Below are 22,420 nucleotides of genomic sequence, written 5' to 3'. Positions count from 1 at the left end.
CAGCATGGTGACATTTTGTGTCATTTTTGCCTCTTTTTTTCCCCAAGTTGATGATTTATATGCATTGTCCTTTAGAGGAGCCAAATGTTGTATTTTGTTCATCATCCTCAACCTTCCTGCCTCAGCACTGTTTCCCTCAGTGTTTAGGATAACTGAGAGAAGGAGGTATCATTCTTTTTGTTGTGATTAGGACTTAAAAGGGTAGGATTTTTCTAATACATATAATTGATATGATGCTTCAGTCACTTAAATTTATCCGAGTACCTCTAGTTCTCCAAGACATGCCATTCATCTCTCTAGTTTCATCTTCAGCTCCATCATCTGTACATTGGGTAGATGGACAAGATGATCTCAAAGCTCCTTTCTAGTTTTAATTTCTAACTCTTTGACCAGAGAATAGAATGATTTTGACAAAAAACTTAAAGCTATTGTGGCCTCTTGTTTTCAGGCCTTTTAACATACTTGCTAAAGAGGTGTTGCTGTCCTGTTCAACTAAATTTTTAAATTTTGTGGATTTAAATTTTGTTTCCTGAGAATATTCCTTTTTACTCTGGCTACTTGAGGACTAGAGAAAGCAATGTTTTTTAAATTGTTAGACTCAAATGTCAAAGTTGTCGAATAAAAGAATAAATGTTCCTGAACCATCATATTCCCTTCTCAATGTATGTCAGGTCCCCAGTGACCACTAGCTTTGGAGTTGGGAAGATGTGTGGGAGGTGTTTTTGTACTTCCTCATTGCCCAGTGTTGTAGAACACATTTCCCCTAAGAAACAATGTTACCAATGGTGATGATAATCCATGCTTTTTTCTATGACAAACTCTGTCTGAAGTTCCAAATAATTACCATACAATAGACTTTTGGAATGGTACCTTTTGGTAAGTTGGGAACTCTTTTTGAAGGATTTAGAACTGGGCAGGATTTCGGCATCATCACTTTGTAGTCATCTTCCACTCTTCATTTTTTCTTCACCACCCCCTGCATTGATATTGATATTCCTTAAGCCTAGCTCGAACCTCGTCAGAGTTCCAGATGTTTCAGTGACTCCCTACTTCTTGAATCAAATACCTGCTATGCCTCTGTTTGATATTTAAATCTTTCACAGTCTACTACCAAACTTAAAACTCTTCTGAACTTTCCTAATATAGTCCAGGGCACCATCATTCTTCTGGTGATGTCATCACTGTACCAAGCACTGTGTCATCACTCAGTGGTATCATCACTGACTTCTTCTCACTCCTCGCATGACCAGTCTCTCAGCATGCCAAATCCTGTTGTTGTCTCCGCATCTTTCACATCTCTCACCTTCTCTTCATTTGTGCAACTACCATCTGAGTTCAGGCCCTCTTGTAACTTAGTGATTCTGTTATTATATTAGCCTCCTAACTCAGATCTCTGCTTCACTTCCGTCTGTCCTCCACTTGGCTTTGGAAATGATTTTCTTAAAGCACTCGGTGAGGCAGCTAGTATTGAAGTAGAGAAAGTGCTGGGCCTGGAGACAGGAAAGCCTGAGATCAAATGCAGCCTAGGGCAAGTCACTTAACTTCTGTGCCTCAGTTTCTTTAACTGTGAAATGGGAATAATAAAGGTACATCCCTCCCAGAGCTGTTGTGAGGATCATTTGTGATAATGTTTATAAAGCTTTTATTTAGAACATATACTATATAAATGCTAGCTATTATTATTGTTGTGATTACTCTTGCTATTATTATCATTACCATATCTAATCCCTCTTCAATAAACTCCAGTTTCTCCCCATCACCTCTACCATAAATTCTTTGCTTGATATTTAAAACCCTTTACAGTCTGACTCCTTAGCTCTCATCTGCTTACATATGACTCTTCTGCATGTTCTCTGTAGTCCAACCCCACTGTCCTACTCACTGTTCATCTCTCTTCTCTGTGCCTTCTCAGTGACTGGGATGCTCCATCTCTTCATCTGTGCTTCTTGAAATCCAAGGTTTCCTTCAAGATTTAGCTCAAGTGACACCAGTTGTGAGAGGCCCCCAGATAGTAGTTCCATTCTCCCCAAGTTTATCTTGTTTTTAATTTGTGTGTTTTATGTATATGTGTTTGAAGTTTACAACACACACCCACGCAGAAATATACATGTGGCTTCCTCCATTAGAAAGTAAGCTTCTTGAAGGCAGGGACTGTTTTTTGTCTTTATCTTTCTAGCACTTAGCACAGTGCCTGGCACATAGTAGGCACAAAGACTATAAATAAGTCTTTGCTGATTGATAATGCTGGAAATATTATGAGCATAGTTTCATCATTGTATGTAGTTTGGTTTGCATTCAGAAGGAAAAGTAGCTGCATTGTGAAGGAAGATAGGAGGTAGTACCTTTTTTCAAAAACTAAAATTGTCTTTGAACTTGATTTGTTAATTTTTTCATAAAAAAAGGCTTCACCCTGCTTTCTATTCCAATTATTGTTTTTCTTTTATATTAATTTTATGAATTTTCTTATCTTAATTACCCAACCCAGTCCTGGCTCTATATTTCTTTAAAGTATTAGATTAGAGTATGGTGGGACTAATACCTGAAATGGGATAGGAAAACTTTTATGTTCTGCACTGGAAGAAGAGAGCAATCCTTTTTGAAAGCAACAGAGGGTAGCAATGTCAAGGAAAACAGGAAGGCCAATATTTAAGGCCAAAGTAGGAGATGAAAGTGAATGCCTGGGGAGCCAGTCCTGGAAGAAGTGTCTTCAGTTCCTATTCTTATGTCTTCCTGAATCATGAAGTTTGCATCTCTCTCTCAATAACCTCCCCTCCTTACTTGCTCCCCTCTTCCTCCTAGCCTTTTAATCTGAGTCTCTGTCCTTGAAATTATTGTTCTGATCTCATGTTTTCCTATATATCTTCCATGGGGCATCTACTCAACAACATGGTGGGCCTTCCTTTGGATCTCATGATATAGCTTGGAACATAGAAGCAATTATTCATGACCAATCATAGATTTCTTTTTTTTTTTTTAATTTAACTTTTAACATTCATTTTCATAAAATTTTGGGTTACAAATTTTCTCCCCTTTTCTCCCCTCCCCCCCAAACACCAAGCATTCTAATTGCCCCTGTGACCAATCTACTCTCTCTTCTATCATCCCTCTCTGCCCTTGTCTCCGTCTTCTCTTTTGTCCTGTAGGGCCAGATAGCTTTCTATACCCCTTTACCTGTATTTCTTATTTCCTAGTGGTAAGAACATTACAGTTGATCCTAACACTTTGAGTTCCAACTTCTTTACCTCCTTCCCTCTCCACCCCTTCCCTTTGGAAGGCAAGCAATTCAATATAGGCCAAATCTGTGTAGTTTTGCAAATGACTTCCATAATAGTTGTGTTGTATAGGACTAACTATATTTCCCTCCATCCTATCCTGTCCCCCATTACTTCTATTCTCTTTTGATCCTATCCCTCCCCATGAGTGTCGACCTCGAATTGCATTCTCCTCCCCATGCCCTCCCTTCTGTCATCCCCCCCACTCTGCTTGTCCCCTTGTCCCCCACTTTCCTGTATTGTGAGATAGGTTTTCCTACCAAAATGAGTGTGCATTTTATTCTTTCCTTTAGTGGAATGTGATGAGAGTAGACTTCATGTTTTTCTCTCACCTCCCCTCTTTATCCCTCCACTAATGAGTCTTTTGCTTGCCTCTTTTATGAGAGATAATTTGCCCCATTCAATTTCTCCCTTTCTCCTCCCAATATATTTCTCTCTCACTGCTTGATTTCATTTTTTCTTTTTTGAAGATATGATCCCATCCTCTTCAATTCACTCTGTGTACTCTGCCTCTATGTATGTGTGCGTGTGTGCATGTGTGTGTGTGTACTCCCACCCAGTACCCAGATACTGAAATGTTTCAAGAGTTACAAATATTGTCTTTCCATGTAGGAATGTAAACAGTGCAACTTTAGTAAGTCCCTTATGACTTCTCTTTGCTGTTCACCTTTTCATGGTTCTCTTCATTCTTGTGTTTGAAAGTCAAATTTTCTTTTCAGCTCTGGTCTTTTCATCAAGAATGCTTGAAAATCCTCTATTTCATTGAAAGACCATTTTTTCCCCTGAAGTATTATACTCAGTTTTGCTGGGTAGGTGATTCTTGGTTTTAGTCCTAGTTCCTTTGACTTCTGAAATATCCTATTCCATGCCCTTCGATCCCTTAATGTAGAGGGTGCTAGATCTTGTGTTATCCTGATTGTATTTCCACAATACTTGAATTGTTTCTTTCTAGCTGCTTGCAATATTTTCTCCTTGACCTGGGAACTCTGGAATTTGTCCACAATGTTCCTAGGAGTTTCTCTTTTTGGATCTCTTTCATGCAGTGTTCTGTGGATTCCTTGAATATTTATTTTGCCCTCTGGTTCTAGAATCTCAGGGCAGTTTTCCTTGATAATTTCATGGAAGATGATGTCTAGGCTCTTCTTTTGATCATGGCTTTCAGGTAGTCCCAAAATTTTTAAATTGTCTCTCCTGAATCTATTTTCCAGGTCAGTTGTTTTTCCAATGAGATATTTCACATTATCTTCCATTTTTCCATTCTTCTCTCTTTGTTCTGTGATATCATGCTTTCTTGCAAAGTCCTTAGCTTCCATCTGTGCCATTCTAGTTTTGAAAGAACTATTTTCTTCAGTGAGCTTTTGAATCTCCTTTTCCATTTGGCTAATTCTGCTTTTGAAAGCATTCTTCTCCTCATTGGCTTTTTGAGCCTCTTTTGCCAATTGAGTTAGGCTAGTTTTCAAGGTGTTAATTTCTTCAATATTTTTTTGGGTCTCCTTTAGCAGGGAGCTGATCTGCTTTTCATGCTTTTCTTTCATCTCTCTCATTTCTCTTCCCAGCTTTTCCTCCACCTCTCTAACTTGATTTTCAAAATTCTTTTTGAGCTCTTCCATGGCCTGAGCCCATTGGGTGGGCTGGGACACAGAAGCCTTGATTTCTGTGTCTTTGCCTGATGGTAAGCATTGTTCTTCCTCATTAGAAAGGAAGGGAGGAAATGCCTGTTCACCAAGAAAGTAACCTTCTATAGTCTTATTTCTTTTCCCTTTTCTGGGCATTTTCCCAGCCAGTGACTTGACCTCTGAATATTTTCCTCACACCCACCTCGCCTCCTGATCCTCCCAGCCAAAGTTTGGGGTCTGAGATTCAAATGCTGCTTCCAGCCTTAGGGCTTTTGGCGGGGACAGGGCTGCTATTCAGTATGAGATTATGGTCAGGTGGTCAGGTCGGGGCAGGGCCGCCTCTCAGGCTCAGTTCCCTCAGGGGGTTTATGCACAGACCTTCTACAATGGATTCAAGCTCCCGCCCGCTTGGGGAGCCCCAGTCTGCAGCCGCCTCTCAGCTTCTACCTCCCGGGGGGGCCCAAATCATGGGGGCACCCCACTCCCCTTTCCACCCGCCAAAGAGACTCTCTCACCGACCCCCCTCACCTGTGGGCGGAGGCAGTTGTGTGGCCCCTGGAGATCCCGTCCCTGAAGCTTTCTCGGGTCTGCTTCTCTTGGTGCCGTGGCCGCGGCAGGTCTGGGCTGGGCTCCGCGTCTGCAGCGCCACGGACCTTTTGCGAGAGGTTTTCAGGTCCCTCTGTGGGTGGAGGGACCCGCGTGGCCGCTGGAGATCCCGTCCCCGAAGCCCGCTTGGATCTTTTCCTCTCGGTGCCTAGGCCGCGGCAGGGCTGCACTCAGCTCCCAGTCCCGGCGCCCAGTCCGGAGCACGAAGGACCCCCTGCAAGAGGTTTTCAGGTCTCTCTGGAACAGAAATCTCCCTCGCTCCAATATTCCGTGGCCTCTGGGTGCAGAATTTGCCGTGATTTACTCCCCTGTAGCCGTTCTGTGGGTTGTGGGTTCGGAGCTATGTGTATGTGTGTCTTTCTACTCCGCCATCTTCCATAGATTTCTTTAATAATATTTTTGTGCTTTTTTCTTGTATAATTCCCTGTTGTTAACATCTGTAGCCTACTCCTGCACATCATATGGGTTTCTTTTGCCCACTGGGTGATCTGAAACTTCTTTTGAAACTGGTATTCTATGCATCAAGATCATAAAACATCACTAGAAGAATATTGGTATTTAAAAATGGGTTTTTATTTCTAGGAGAAGGTTGGAGCACAATTTCAATTACATGGTTTTTCAACTTTCTACAAACTTTAAACGGACTCTTGGTGTTCTAAGTATGAAATCCTTACTGAGTGACCAATGAGTGGATACTCTGCATAACTGAAAATATATTTTAACTTTAATAATGTGAAAAGTAAAGAACAACAATATCAAAACAATAGAACCTACATGCAGTGAAACTATGATAGCCACACTTGGTCCAGCCAAAAAAGAGGTGAGAAGGTACTACCCCCCCTTTTCAGGTGAAGGGCACACTATCAGTATGAGCCCTTCAATAGCTAAGACCCAGGGGTTCATGTAGCAGTGATGCCATGTATGGATGTGAACTTAGTGGGATCACTGCTAGGTAGAAACTGCATTAAGTGAGTTCACTATTAGGGACTAAAGTGATACAGGGGGGAGTGCCCCCAAAGTGTGTATGGAGCACAGTCTATACTTCTGATGTTGCTGTATCTTTAAAGTAGAAATCCCTTTATAAAAACAAATTGATATTAATTGTTCAGATGGAACCAGGTACTAGTACTTGGTTCCTAACAGTAAGGGTGGTGGAACACACCTGGAATGGATAGAAATTTCTTTTCTTTTTTTTTTTAATTAAATTACATTTTTTTGGGATTACATTTTAAGTTGTGAACTCTCTCTCTCCTACCTCCTTTTCTCCCTTCCCACCTCCTTGTCCACCTCCTTCCCCTTGGTGTACGAGAGAAGGCCACCGTTTGACACACATACACACACACACACACACACACACACACAGACACACACACATAAAACCATACTATATATACTTCTATTGATCATTTCTCTGGAGGTTGATAACATCTTCATAGGTCCTTTTTATTTGATTTGAATATTTAAATACTCAGAATAACTTAGTTGTTCACAGTTATTCTTTGAACAGTATTTTTGTTATTGAATACAATGTCCTCTTGGTTTGCTCGCTTCACTTTTCATTATTACATACAAGTCTTTGTGTTTTTCCTAAAATTAGCCAGCTCATCATTTCTATAGCACAATTGTATTCCACCACAATCATATACCATAACTTGTTTACCCATTCCCCAACTGATGGCATACCCTCAATTTCAAGTTCTTTGCAACCACAGTGAGAGCTGCCATAAATATTTTAGAACATCTAGGTTCTTTTCCTGTTTCCTTGATCACCTTGGGAAAGAGACCTAATAGTGGTATTGCTGGGTCAAAGGGTATACAGACACTTATTAGCTGTGTAACCCTGAGCAAATCACCTGTTTTATAACTCTTTGGGCATAATTCCATATTGCTCTCCAAAATGATTGGATCAGTTCACAGTTCACCAACAGTACTTTTTGTCCCAATTTTCCCACATTTCTTCCAACATATATCATTTTCCCTTTTTATCATTTTAGCCAATTTGATAGGTGTGAGGTACCTCAAAATTGTTTTACCGTACGTTTCTCTAATCAATAATGATTTAGAGCATTTTTTCATATGATTATATATATATGGTGTTGATTACTGAAAAACTGCCTGTTTATATCCTTTGACCATTTATCAATTGGTGAATGACTCATAAATCTTATAAATTTGAGAGTTCTCTATATATTTGAGATATGAGAACTCATAAATCTTATAAATTTGAGAGTTCTCTATATATTTGAGATATGAGACATTTATCCTAGAAACTGTCTATAAAATTTCCCCCCAGTTTTCTGCTTTCCTTGTATTCTTGACTTCATTGGTTTTATTTGTACAAATCTTTTAAAATTTAATATAATCAAAATTATCCATTTTACATCCTACAATGCTATCTTTTGTTTATTCATAAATTCTTCTCCTGTCCATAAATCTGATAGGTAATATGTGCTCTTCTTATTTACTTATATCTCCCTTTATATCTAGATCATATTTTCATTTTGACTTTGTCTTAATAAGTGGTATAAAATACGAACCTATGCCCCATTTGTGCCAGATTGCTTTCTAGTTTTCCCGGTAGTTTTTACCAAATGATTAATTCTTATTCCCAAAGCATTTAATCTTTGCATTTATCAAACTGGTTCCTACTGTACATTGTATGTCTATTCTGTTCTATTGATATCTTTCTGTTTCTTAGCTAGTACCACATAGTGTTGATAATTAGCCTTATAGTCTAGTTTAAGATCTGGTACTGTTAAACCTTCTTTTACTTTTTTTCCCCATTAATTCCTTTAATATTTTTGGCCTTTCCTTCTTTCAGATTATTATTTTTTCTAGCTCAACAAAGTAATTTTTTGGTAATTGGGATGGCATTGGATAAGTAGATTAGTTTAGTTGTCATTTTTATTATATTGGTTCTGCCTATCCATGAACAATTAATATTTCTTCAAATATTTAAATTTGACTTTGTTTGCATGAAAAGTGTTTTATAATTATGTTCACATAATTCTTGGGTTTGTTTCAGCAGGTATACTCCCAGGTATTTTATGCTGTCTATGGTTATTTTAAATGGGATATCTCTTACTATTTCTTTTTGCAGGGTTTTATTGGTGATATATGGAAATGCTGATGATTTATGTGAATTTATTTTATATCCTGCTACTTTGCTACAATTGTTAATTGTTTCAGCTACCTTTTTCGTTTAACCTAAGATTTTCGAAGTATATCATTGTCATCTGCAAAGAGAGATAGTTTTATTATCTTATTGCCCACTTTGATTCCTTCAATTTCTTTTTCTTCTGTTATTGCTTTTACTGGTGTTTCTAATATAGTATGGAACAGCATTGGTTAAAAGGGGCATCCTTGTTCCATTCCTAATCTTATTTGAAAGGTTTCTAGTTTATCCCCTTTACAAATAATGCTTGCTGATGGTTTTGGGTAGATGCTTTTTATTATTTTAAGGAAAAATCCACTTATGCCTATGCTTTCATATGGTTTTTTTTTTTTTTTTTTGGTGAGATAATATGGGTTAAGTGACTTGCTCAGGGTCACACAACTAATGAGTGTTAGTGTCTGAGGCTGAATTTGAACTCAGGTCCTCCTGGCTCTGGGACTCGTGCTCTATCCACTGTGCCATCTAGCTTTAATAGGTTGTATTTTATCAAAAGCTTTTTCTGCACCTATTGATATAATCATATGATTTTTGTTACTTTTATTATTGACATAATCAATTGGGTTAATAATTTTCCTTAGGTTAAACTATCCCTGAATTTCTGGTGTAAACCTACTTGGTCACAATGTATAATCTTTGTGATATGTTGTAGTCTCCTACCTAGTATTTTATTTAGAATTTTTGCATTCATATTCATTAGTGCAATTGGTCTATACTTTTCTTTCTCTGTTTTTGCTCTTCCTGGTTTAGATATTATCACTGTATTTGTTTCATAAAAGAAGTTTTGTAGGAATCCTTCTTTGACTATTATTCTGAATAATTTATTTAACATTGAAATTAGTTGATCTTTACTGTCTCTGGAGTTAGATCTGTGTTTGGTATTTACTGCCTGTGTGAATTTGATCAAAGTAGTCTCCATAGACTTCTGTTTTCTCATTTGTGAAATGGAAAAGTTGAACTAGATGATCTTGGAGGTCCCTCCTGCCTCTAGGTCTGTGATTCTCTTAACATTCAAGGGAAGATTGTTACGATGGTGATGGGACTTGAAGCCATGTCACATATGAGGAAACAATTGAAGGACATTTTGATATTGAACAAGAAGAAAAAGTTGAGGAAGGTTACATGATAATAGTCTTCAGATATTTGGAGGTTTACCATGAGGAAATAATAGTTTTTGGTTTATTTCCCCTTAATTCTAGAGAACATAGCTAGAATTAATGGCTAGTGGATACTGCAGGTCAGACTGTTGATTCAATATAAAAAGTATTTTGACAGTGATCTGAAAATAGAAGGGGATGTACTTGTGAAGTTGTGAGCTCTCCATCCTTAGCCTATGTAGACAGAAAATGGATAACCTCCAATCAGGGAATGTTATGGGGTTAAAGGAAATGGCCTTGTTAGGAGGCTTAGTTTTTCCCAACCTATTGGTTTTCTTCCTCAAAGCAGAGTCTGAATGTGGAATGGTCAACAGCTAAGTTAAATGAGCATACCAGGAAGTCCGGAGAGAGATATTCATTATTCATTTGGAGCACAAAGGATTACTGAGAGCCAGGAACTCCAGTGATTTGCTAGAAACTGTCATTTGCTAAAAAAAAAAAGTTATTTCTCTATATTCTAATTGTGTTAGGTTATGCAATGGACATTGGGAGGACAAGAGCCCTAGAATCTTTCCACTTAACATGGATTAATATTTTGGTGGTGTGGATGTTCAACCAGTGAAGAGTCCAACTTTTTCCATCATGTTGTCCAGGTTTTTCTGTCTTAGACTAAAAAAAGTTAAAACTAGAAGGGATTAGATATTGTTTAGTCTCAAATGTCACTTTTTACAGGTGGATACTTATAGAGGTAGAAACATTTGCAAGGCACAACTAGGGTGGCACAGTGGATAGAACACAGGCCCTGGAATCAGGAGGACCTGAGTTCAAATGTGACCTTAGACACTTGACACTTCACTGTGTTACCCCGGGCAAGTCACTTAACCTGGATTGCTTCACAATGAAAAACAAAGAAATAAAGATTTACCTGAGGTGTCAGATTCCCCAGTATATGATGAGAAACTTATTTTGGGGTAACATTTGACAAATACCAACTGTCATATTAAAGATAAATAGACATGTTTATTAGTTTATCTGACATGACCTGGAAAAATTCTGTTTTAGCTTTATTACTAGGCTGTACATGCCTCTAGTTATCAAGCAAATTTGTTTCCTCTTCTGTTCATTTTATAGGTCTTCCCAAGTTTTTTCCTGAATTCTTTCTATTCAGCATTTCTTGCAGCACAGTATTTATTATTCTGTTAAATTCATGTACCACAGATTGTTTAGCCTTTCCCCAGTCCATCCATATCTGCTTTATTTTCAGGTTTTTTTTGCCATTTAAAAATACACGTGACTTTTCCTTTTGTTCCTAACCTACTCATATGCTAAGTAGTGTTATTGCTCTCACAAAGGGTGTATACAGCGTGGCAGTTTTCTTGGTAAAATTCCAAATTGTTCTCCAGGTTGGTTGAACCAGTTTGTGGCACACCTAACAGTAATGGCAACAAGAGATAGAAATTTCCAAGGGGCAAATTGAGGTTTGGTTTAGGAAAATCATCCCAGAGTGGAATAGTTTGCTTTGAGAGATAATATGGTTCTCTTTCACTGAAGATGGAATAGTATTTTGCCCCCCCAGATTTTGCAAATGAAATAGTTTTGAGGCATGTCATAGAGAAGATTCTTATTCAAGTACAAGTTAGTCTAACTGGTTTCTCAGTCCAACTTTTTGTGTTGGACTATATTCTGTAGTCATTCTATGGCATAATTTTATACAAATGAGAACAAAAAGATTATTGAGGTGAAATGGTGCTTTTGGTAAGTTATATATATATGTACATATACATATTATATATATTTTAAAAATACTTGTTTTTAAAAGCAAACTAGACATTTGGTGAAAGAGAATTAATAAGAAGGAATATATCCATTATGAATTCAATAAAATTTTTTTAATGTCTTCTTTTTTTTAAACAGTATTATGTTCCTTTCCAAGTATATCCCTATTGCCTCCCTTATGTAGCAAGCCTGTCCTTTGTAATAAAAATTTAAAAAATTAGTGTAACTATGCAGCACATCAGACAGCTAGATGGTGCAGTGGAAAGAATGCTGGAGCTGGAGTCAGGAAGACTGATTTAGAGTTCAAATATGACCTCAGATACTTAGGAGTTATGTGACCCTGGGCAAGTCACTGAGCCTTGTTTGCCTCAGTTTTCTTATCTGTTCAGTGAGCTGGAGAAGGAAATGGCAAACTTCTCCCATATCTTTACAAAGAAAATCTCTAATGGGGTTATGACACAATTGAAATGTAACCCATCGATTATGTGTTACGTCCGTATGCTATTTTACACCTCTAGTGAGGCACCTGTTTCTGCAGTGAGGGAGGAAGATACATTTTTTTTCAATACCTCTGTGTGTGGGGGCAACAGCTAAGTTAAATGAGCATACCAGGAGGTCCAGTGACCAAATTGCTAGATGTGAGGTGAAACTTCATAGTTCGTTTTGGTTTGCATTTTTCTTATTATTAGTTACTTGGAACAATCTTTAATATGATTGTTAATAGTTTGTAATTCTTTGAGAGTTGTTTATTCATATCCTTTAACCATTTATCCATTGAGAAATGGCTTTTAATTTTATACATTTATGTTGCTTATCTATATATCTTGGTTATCAGAACCTTATTAGAGACACTTGATGAAAAAATGTTTTCCTTACCAAGTTTGTCTTTTTTATTCTAGTTGCATTGATGTGCAACTTTTCAGTGACTGATAATGTATTTGTAAAAAAAGCTTTTTCCTTTTAACTTTTTCTCTTGTAGATGTCCCTTTGAGGACAGGCCTCCCACCCCCATTCAAGCATTATAAATACGGTATGTGAATTTTCTTAATTCTTGAAAATGTAAATTTAGTATAATATATTTTAAGTTGAATTGAATTAAAATGTATAGTGTACAGAGATCAAGTTAATATTTATAAACAGAACCAAGTGGCAAGTATGTGTCGATGTATATATACCTTAGTTGAAGTGTTAAAGTATTATTTAGGATACTAAATTTTCAGGTATTTTTGAATAGAACTCCTTATAAATACAGTATGCAGGGAAAAACTTCTTTATAAAGTGACTGGAAAAGGAAAATTGTTTAAGAAGAGTTTGCCTAATAGTTTTGAAATTTTAAATAAAATTCAAGATATTTATCCATTGGGCTTGATATAATAAATTAATGATTTAAAGTATGGGAAGGAATTAGATTTCAGGTCCAGGTACAGATTAATATCAACAGGAACGATTTATCAAGTTGTGGGATGCTATAGTTCATAAAGTTTGAGTATTCACTTGAAGGTTATGATGCATACAACAAATATTTCTCTTATTTGGTTGAGCCATTTGAGAATATTAATTTTTTATTACTTTAAATCATTTTTGAATGACTTTTAACTTTTTTCCCATTTGGTGTAGAGCAACTTATGACCCCAAATACTTTGAAATCACAGTTCTCTCCATGCTTATGCATTTTAATATCTAGAGACTAATTGTGAGGTCACAAGGGGTAGTCAAGCAAGAGTTGAAGGCAGTGAGTCGAAAATCCTTAGATTTATGCTCTTAAAGAATTTACATAATAAATATTAAATCAGAGAATGAAGTGAAAAGCATGGTTAAGGTAAATATGAGACTTCTTAAATATGGCTTTCAAAATAAAATAGTCTGGGATACAATATTAAACCGGAATCAATTGCAGAGACATTTTCAAATTATACTTGTCACATACATTTCCCTTTCTCGTATTCTTTAAAGTTCAGAAATACCATATACATAATTTTGATAAATTTTGAATAAAGTGATGCATTGAAATGCCATCTGGGTCTGGTAACCAGATATTCATCAGGATACTGGAGATGGCCCAGGATGCAATGGGAGACCGGGGCCTTTTTAGGCTGGCCTTTTCAGGTGCTCAGTTAGAGGGAGGTAATGCCCATTGAGTGAATAGGCTTCTTTAAGAAGTAGTTAGGGAATGCCCCTTTTAATGAACAAAAGCAAAAATAAATCAGGCTGGAAGGGAAACAGAAACTGTTACTATTGATAATCACTCTAAGCAGCCATTAAGTGGAACTTGGGCATGAACCTATTGTTGTCCAGTCTGTGGGCTTCAGAATGATCATGACATCAGAGAAATGATGATATGAGTTGCACTTGACTTTGTTTTGAATGAGGGAGGGCTGTGCAAGGTCACCAACCTCACTTTCTCCTCCTGAACCGTCTCTCATGGGTCATAATCAGAGTCTTAATTAGACAAGGCCTTAGAGTGATTCTGATCTTTGGGCTTGAGACCAGTTCGTATTCCCTTCTGAAGTTTCAGATGGGAGTACAGTCTCAGAGCTGACCTCTTTGGTATTCGTGTTTTGGTCCTTGTCCCCATAGAAAGATTCTATGGTCTTATCTTTTCTGATTTGCTTCTTGCTCCTAATGATCGCCCTTTTCCTGGCTTTTAAAGTGGATCTCTGCTTCTGGGGTACAGGGGGCTCTGTCCCATGGTTCTTGTGCTTAGAACTTAAGGTTTTGTGTATTGTGGCCTCTGGTTCTTTCAGCTAGAAGCTAGAATGTTGTAGCTTACCTGGTGCTGAGCTGGCTGATGTGCCAAAGCAGAAACCAGGTGAAGTCTTTCTGAGTTTCCCCGGAGTTACTCTGGAACTCCTAGCTGTGTTAAGTGTGGGGGAGGGGTAGTCTGGCCACAGGAGGTCTTCTCTCCTGAGCACAGGCAGGCTCAGTCGTTGGTGAACCCCGTTTGTATTACCCAACCCATCCCTGGGTTGATGATTGCGGGTTCCACCCCTCTGGGACTCAGGATCTCCTCCTGGGGTTTGCTGAGATGGGGCTGTCTGGTGTAGCTCCAGTCCTGCATTGGTCCCCTTCAGCCATAGCAAGAGGGACCCCCTTTGCGATTTTCCTAGCCTCACAGGCTAAGAGACCGTTTACCCCTTTGGCTGTTCCCACTGTGCCAGTATTTTTCCTTGGGAAATATTCTCTGGGTTTTTCAAGGTTAACAAGGGGAGGGGTAGAGCATTTACCAGTCATTCTGCCATCTTGGCTCCTGGAAGTTCAAGTAGGTGACTTGCAGACATTTAATCTGTGGGCTGATAGTCTCTGGAGTGGCTGCTGCAGTTACCTGGGGTTGTGTGGTTCTCTCTGGCACAGTTCCACTGGACTCCCATTCTGGGCTGATGTGTTTTGAGTGATTCTGATCTTAAGAGAAGAATGGAAAGAGAAGGGAAGAGGAATACACTGCAGGTGAAAAGCAAAGGAAGGTTTGGGAAAATTATCTCATGATCAGGGCACACAAGTGGACATCCGTATGAAAAGAAAGCAGTGGAGAGCAGCTGACATTTAAATCTTATTCTCATCTTATTCTCATCTGAAAAAGGAAAAGGGGGATTTGGAGGGAGGGTGAATTAAGTGAGGAAATAGTTCTAAGTAAAACAAACTCTTAGGATGTACAAAAAATATTTATAGGTCTTTTTGAGGTGGCAAAGGTTGAGAAATCTTAGGGAGTGCCCATAAATTGGGAAATGGCTAAACAAGTATGGTATAGAAATATGATGAAATATACTATAAGAAATGAAGTGGATGATTTCAGAGAAACCTGGTGAAACTTGTATGTACTGATTCAGAGTGAAGTAAATGTTCTAGGAGAACAATTTATATGATGACAACAATATGATCAACCAAAAAACTTTGAAAAAATTAAGAATTCTAATCAGTGTAATGACTAACCATGATTCCAGAGGACTAATGATGAAATATGCTACCTGTCTCCTAATAGATTAAAGACCCAGTGTGGAGAATGGTTTTTACACACACACACGTGTGTGTGTGTGTGTGTGTGTGTGTGTGTGTGTGTGTGTATATATATATATATATATATATACTTGCATATACATGTATATGTGTATGTATATATTTTTGGAAGTGGCATTTGGTTTGCTTGACTATAACAGTTTTATTTTTCTTCTTTTTTCATTCCTTCTCAATGAGGGGGGAGAGGGTAGGAAGAGGAGCTAATTTTAAGAAATAAAATTTAAAAAGAAATTATTTATTTCCTTAGTTTTTATTTTACTTAGGTAATATTTTTTATGTTTCTGAACAGGAAAAGCAGTGTGGCTTTGATTTAACTGTAATTGAATTACATAGGGGTGGTATCAAGGTAGGCAGGTTGGTTGGTGTGAAGTGACATGAAACTGTACCACAAGGTAGAAGTTAATATTTTTAGTGTGTCTGAAGCCTTTATGGAGATTAGCAGTGGTTCTTTATGAGAAATAAAGTAATAGTAATGCATTTTCTTTCTTTTTAAAATTAAAGTTTTTTTTTAAATTACAAATTTTCTCCTTCCCTGTACTCCCCCACCTACTGAAAAGGCAAGATATATGATACATATTATACATATGAAGTCATGCTAAACATTTCTAGTTGTTTTTCATATGACTATTGATAGCTTTGATTTCTTCTTTTAAAAACTGCTTGTTCATATCCTTTGACCATTTATTGATTGGGGTATGGCTCTTATTTTTATATATTTGGCTCAGTTTCCTATAGATATGAGAAATGAGACCTTTATCAGAGAAACTTGCTATAAATTCCACACATACCCCTCCAGTTTCCTACTTTCCTTCTAATTTTGGCTGTATTGTTTTGCTTGGTGCAAACATTTTTAATTTAATGCAGTCGAAATTATCCGTTTTACCTTCTGTGATCTTCTGTATTCTTTTTTCCCCATGCTCCCATAATTTGCTTATATCACCTTTTATGTCTAAATAATGTACCCATCTTGACTTTCTTTTGATATGTGGTGTGAGATTTTGGTCTGTGCCTACTTTCTACCACCCTGCTTTCTAGTTTTCCCAGCAGTTTTTGTTAAATAGTGAATTTGCCTCCTAAAAGTTTGAATCTTTGGATTCATCAATCACTAGGTTACTTCATTTATATTTACTTCTTTATATTGTATATCCTAGCTATTCTATTGATCAACCATTCTGTTTCTTATTCAATACTAGATTGTCTTGATTACCACTTTGAGTGTAGTTTGACATCTGGTACTGCTAGGCTGCCTTCCTTTCCTTTTTTTCATTGATTCCCTGGATATTCTTGACCTTTTATTCCTCCAGATGAATTTTGTTATTTTTGAATGTTATTTTTTTTCCTACCTCTACAAAATAATTCTTTGGTAGTTTGATTGGTATGCCAGTGAATAAGTAAATTAATTTAGGTAGTATTGTAATTTTTATGTTGTCATAGCCTACCCATAAGCAGCGAATACTTCTCCAGTTGTTAAGCTCTGTCTTCATTTGTGGGAAGATTATTTTGTGATTGTGTTCATATAATTCCTTTGTGTGTCTTGGCAGGTAGGCTCCCCAAGTATTTTATACTGTCTGCAGTTTTTTAAAATGAATTTTCTCTTTCTACCTCTTCCTGTTGGGTTTTATTGGTAATATATAGAAAAGCTGATGAGTTTTGTAGGCATATTTTGTAACCTGCAACTTTGCTAAAGTTATTAATTGTTTCAACTAGTTTTTAGTTGATTCTGGTAATGATCTTTTTAGTGTACTCAGTTGACTTTTCATATTTCTGTGAATCACTTCTGTTTATGTCTTACTTTTAAAACCCTCAAAACTTGTGCTGAAATTGGAGGCTTGCTACTCTGTACTTCCAACATTGAACATTAAGAAAAACCTGTGTTGTTCATTTATCTGTTATTCTAAAGGGAACTATACAAAATTGGGTTAAAGTAGTGGTATATTTCACATAATAAAAACATGTGATCCAACAAAATCTTATAAAATATTTTTATAGATCTGGAATTCTAACTATTGAAATAGTTATTTTGTCTTATACTGAGTGTCAGATTTTAAAATAAATGTGCCATTTTTCTGATTGCTCTTTCCTAATTTATTTGCCTTCTATAGAAAGGGCAAGCATCCAGATTTCTCAATTTTCTAACCTTGCCAAAAATAAAAATCCATTGCATTAATTTATAAGACTTTATTCTTCTTTCAGATAAAATGAAGATTATTCATCAGGCACACAAATCAAAGGTATGTTTAATATGTATGTTTAATATAATAGATGTATACTTGAGATTTATTATTTGTGACACTGATTATTAGGTAACATTAGTATAAAAATGATTTTCTATTTTCTTAACTTCTTGGAGTTATTCTTTTGAAAAACATTACCCTGGAGAGCAATTTGGAACTATGTTCAAAGGGCAACCAAACTGTGCATACTCTTTGATCCAGCAATAAGTCTATATCCCAAAGAGATCATAAAAAAGGGAACCCATATGCACAAAGATATTTATAGCAGCTCTCTTTGTGGTGGCAAAAAATTGGAAACTGAGGGGCTGCCCATAATTTGGGGAATGGTTGAACAAGCTGTGATATGTAAATGTAATGGAATAATGCTGTGCTATAAAAATGATGAGCAGGCCGATTTTAGAAAAACCTGGAAAGACTTAAATGGACTGAGGCAAAGTGAAATGAGCAGAGTACACAGAAATAGCAACACTCTGTGATGATAAACTGAATGGCTCAGCTCTTCTCAGCAATACAATGACCCCAAAATATTACAAAGGACTCATGATAGAAAATGCTATCCACGTCCAGAGAAAGAACTGATGAACTCTGAATGCAGTTTGAAGCCTTTTTTTTTTTTAGTGTGTTTCTTTTTTCATAATATAACTAATATGGAAATATTAACAATGGTTCTAATATACACACATTTATGTATATAATATGTCTATATATTTATGTATACACACATGTATATATACATACATGCATATGTATGATTACACACACATACACACTCATATAGAAAAAATAAATACAACAGAGTCCCAAAATTTATGTCATTCAGATTATTTGCAAAGAAAACTTGTTACTTTCACTCTGGCTACTCATTAACCCCTATGCACTTGTGACCAGAGAGACTGGAGCAGAGGCAGGTAAAAATAATATGACTGTAGTGACCTAAATATTGTCCAGATTGTATGGATTGTGAGCATAATATAGTGAGTTTGATTATTGGGAAAAAAACTTTCTTGAACTACACAGGGAACTCTAGACAACAATAATCTTCTCACTTGCCTCTAAGGGCTTACACTCACTCTCTCTTGCTCTCTCTTTCTCTTTCTCTCTCTCTGTCTCTCTTTCTCTTTACAAGCCTGTTATGTTATACCTGTTGGCTTACTGGTATTTAAACAGTCTAGTGTGTTAGTAAAGTAAAGGTTAAGAGTTTGATCCTTATATAAGCTAAGCACTCTCATTTTATTCTGTGGTCACAGACCATACTTGTAAACCTAACCAGCTATCTAGCCAATGTGTGCCAGTTGTTGTTAGGATGATGCAGTATTAGGAGAGTTTGCATAAATCAGGATGTCCTTTAGCGCTACTAGAAAAACAGCAACATGGCCTAGTGTTGTCTTTGTGTTTAAGGGACATCATTCAGTGTGAAACCTTGCCTTTTTGGCACCTAGAATTCTCACGGAACTGGCAATACAGTGGTTTAGAAAGAAATGATCAGCAAAAGATAATTTGACCCATTGATGTCTATTACTGCAAAAGTATAGCCTGATTTTTAACAGTCTAGCAGTAATATCCTTAAAGTCCACAGGATGGAGCACTGTCGCTTGTGAAGCAAGAGAGTAGGTTGATGTGGTATAACGAAATTGAAATAAGAGAATGTTTTTTTAATGCTACTAAAAGTCATTATGATAAATAAAATTTTGATCATCTCTGTCTTTAAGGCAAAATAACCTTGTAAGACGAGATTGCATCAGCCTTTGATTAAACAGTTAACTTGGGAGACACAGACATTTTACATAGGGAGATTTGTATGTTCTATACCACTTTTAATTGAAGAAGAGTCAAATGATAAGAAATCAAGCTTATATTTGGGGATTTAAACATTAAGTCTCAGGTCAAATACTGTAAGTAGCACACCCACGCAGTGTCCCAAGTCATCTGCATCAGTGTCATCATGAAATAATTATCATGATGGTGCTTTATTGTGGCCTGGAGGTGGGACTTTGGGTTTTCAAAATTTATGCCTGGGGAATGTTAATGCTGGCAGATACTGCTAAGATGGAAATAGGTTTGGTAATGGACTCATTTCTTTTTCCTGAGGACCAACCTAGTTAAGTCTGGTGAGGCTCTTCGCCATAGTGATTGAAGATAGATAAATAATATCAGTCATAATAACTCTTGAAGACTCTCTATTAAATCAAAGAGGAGATGGATATAGATAGTTGGAAGAATGCTGAAACTCACAGGTTGCTGAATAAGTAAATTATATTGACATATATCATCATCAAGAAATTGTTTATCATTTTATATAGTTTCCATAATTGAAAAATTATGTAATATGTTGTTGAATCCTAACATTTTTTGATGAATATGAAAAAAGTACCTATAAAAAGGATTTTGGTTCAGAGCTTTTTTTTTTAATCGGTTTTGGGAATTCCCAGCAAGCAACATCTTCCAATACAGTAGTTCAAGAAAGTTGCCTGGGAGAACTGAAGAGTTACATGACCTGCCTGGGGCTCTGCAGTCAGCAGATGTCAGAGAGACAGTGATTAAATCCAGGTGCTCTGGACTCCAAGGCTGTCTCTCTATTCTTTATTTCATGCTGCTTTTCTTATAGGCTTAACCTTCAGAAATCTAGAAACTCAGTCACCTAGAGTCTGATATCTTCAATTATGCCCAAAGTATTCCATAGAAAGTATGTATACAAACTGATAAATCTTTGCTGACAGACTTTGGCTAAACTGTATTTATACATGTAATGTAAACAATAAATGTTTAGCTGTGATGTGGAAACAAAATGTAGGCAGACCTGGGTTCAAGTTCTGCTCAAGTTTCTTTCCACCTTTGGCAATTCACTTAACCTCTCTAGTCTTTAGTTACCTTATCTACGAATTGAAAGTATTGAACTAGTTAATCTCACAATCCATAATTCTGATCTGTAAGCTCTTGGTTTACTAATCATTCTGGTTACCTAAGCTTAATTGATAATTGACTAAAACTATTTATATTAGTTGTTTTGTTAGAAATCTTTCAAAAATGTATTGCGTATGTCCCTCCATTCTTAAAGTATGCAGACCATAATTTAAACTGGCTTGGGGTCATGACTATGAACATCAGTGATTATTTCTGCACATTAATACAAGGAACTCCTCTGGGGTTTCTTGATGAGGACTACTTGTTTCCTACACTGTGTGTTTAAATTCATCTCTTTTCTAACTTTTCTGTTCCTTCTCTTGGTCTTCCTTGTCACTTCTTGCTATTTTCAGAGTGCCTAACTGTAGTCTTCCTAATTGCTTAGAAACCAGGCAACCAACCAGTCTTTAGATTTATATATGTAAAATCATAATAACTTGTGAGAAGAATCTGAGAGGTTCTTCAATGAATAAAATAGTAAATGTGAATGGACTTTATAAAATCTATTTTGACGGATTCTTTTAGCTTACTCCTTGGAGTAAGCTCTAGGTGGCTATTACCAGAGGCTAAGTTTTGGATAGGTGAAATTTTAAGTGTATGTGCCAAATTCGATGATCTCTTTAATACTCTTTACTAGCATTTTCCAGTTTACAAATGAACGACATTTCCAAACTTAAAACATGTCTTAGAGAAACCTTTTGAAAAGGTCTGGTGTTTGTAGGGTTTTGATCTAGAGCAGGGGTGAGGAACCTGCAGCCATGAGGCCACATGTGGCCCTCTAGGCCCTCAAGTATGACCCTTTGAATTCAAACTTCAGTGGGTTCTATGAGGGCTGCACTTGAGAGCCTAGAGGGCCATATGTGGCTTTGAGGCCACAGGTTTCCCACCCCTCCTCTAGAGCTTTGTTTTCATTGGTATTGGGAATTCGCAGCATAGAAAAATCTTCCTATGTGGTAGTCTTAGAGAACTGCCTGAGGGAATGGGTGCTCCTGTGCTTCCAACATTGACATATACTATCAAGTATAGACCTCATTAAAGAGGGAGAAATGTTTCAATCAATAGTAGAATGCTGAGCCTTAAAAAAAATTCCTATCAGATTATTTAATTAAGTATTGATAAATTAATGGAGAGACATTGTATTATGTTGGATAGAGGGTTCATGTTCTGCTTCTGACCTAGCAGCTGTATGTCTGTGAACAAGAACCTTAATCACTCAACGCATCCAGATAACTCTCCTAAGATTTAAGTAAGTTGATGATCAGCATTGTTAGAAAAAGTTTTCAAGCCAAGAGTTTCCTGTGTCAGTGAAATCAGATAAAGAAAAAAAGTATTGATGAAGTGCTTCTTATGTGTTTAGCACTGTATTAGGCATGATGGCAGATAGGAAAAAACAGAGACATGGTTCTTGTTCCCCACAGAACTAAACTCAGTGGGATTGAAAGACACATGAAGCAATCAGATAACAGTTAAATGCTAAACTATCAAACTGACTGAGTTCGGAAAGAACTCGGAGAAGAGAAAGATCACTGTGGGAGAGAGATATATGAAGAAGAAGGACTTGAGCTGGGCTTTGAAGGCTAGAAAGTTTTTAGATAAGTGGATAGGGCATTTTGAACAGGGGAAAACAGCACGAGTAAAAGCATGGAAACAGGAATAAAGGTTCCATTGGCATGCAGCTGGCCTCAATTAGCTAAAAGTTTTAGCTAAAAAATAACTGAAAGAAATTCAGTTTGAT

General features: G+C 36.9%; 1 protein-coding gene across 10 annotated transcripts in view; it reads left to right on the top strand.

Annotated features, from left to right (window-relative positions):
• C5H2orf76 (chromosome 5 C2orf76 homolog) overlaps positions 1-22,420 on the top strand; it is a 79,096-nt gene that overhangs the window by 40,098 nt on the left and 16,578 nt on the right. For 7 of the 10 annotated variants that reach the window (XM_072613319.1, XM_072613326.1, XM_072613322.1 and 4 more), the window contains 2 exons: positions 12,519-12,569; positions 17,744-17,781. In XM_072613319.1, coding sequence (XP_072469420.1) covers positions 12,519-12,569; positions 17,744-17,781 — 89 coding nt within the window. The remainder of the gene's footprint in view (positions 1-12,518; positions 12,570-17,743; positions 17,782-22,420) is intronic. The other 3 variants (XM_072613329.1, XM_072613325.1, XM_072613328.1) reach the window with 1 other exon arrangement.

Source organism: Notamacropus eugenii, chromosome 5 (assembly GCF_028372415.1).
Source record: "Notamacropus eugenii isolate mMacEug1 chromosome 5, mMacEug1.pri_v2, whole genome shotgun sequence".
In the NCBI taxonomy this organism is placed as follows: Eukaryota; Metazoa; Chordata; class Mammalia; order Diprotodontia; family Macropodidae; genus Notamacropus; species Notamacropus eugenii.
Note: the sequence above shows the minus strand (reverse complement) of the source record. Positions and strands in the feature narration are given on the sequence as shown.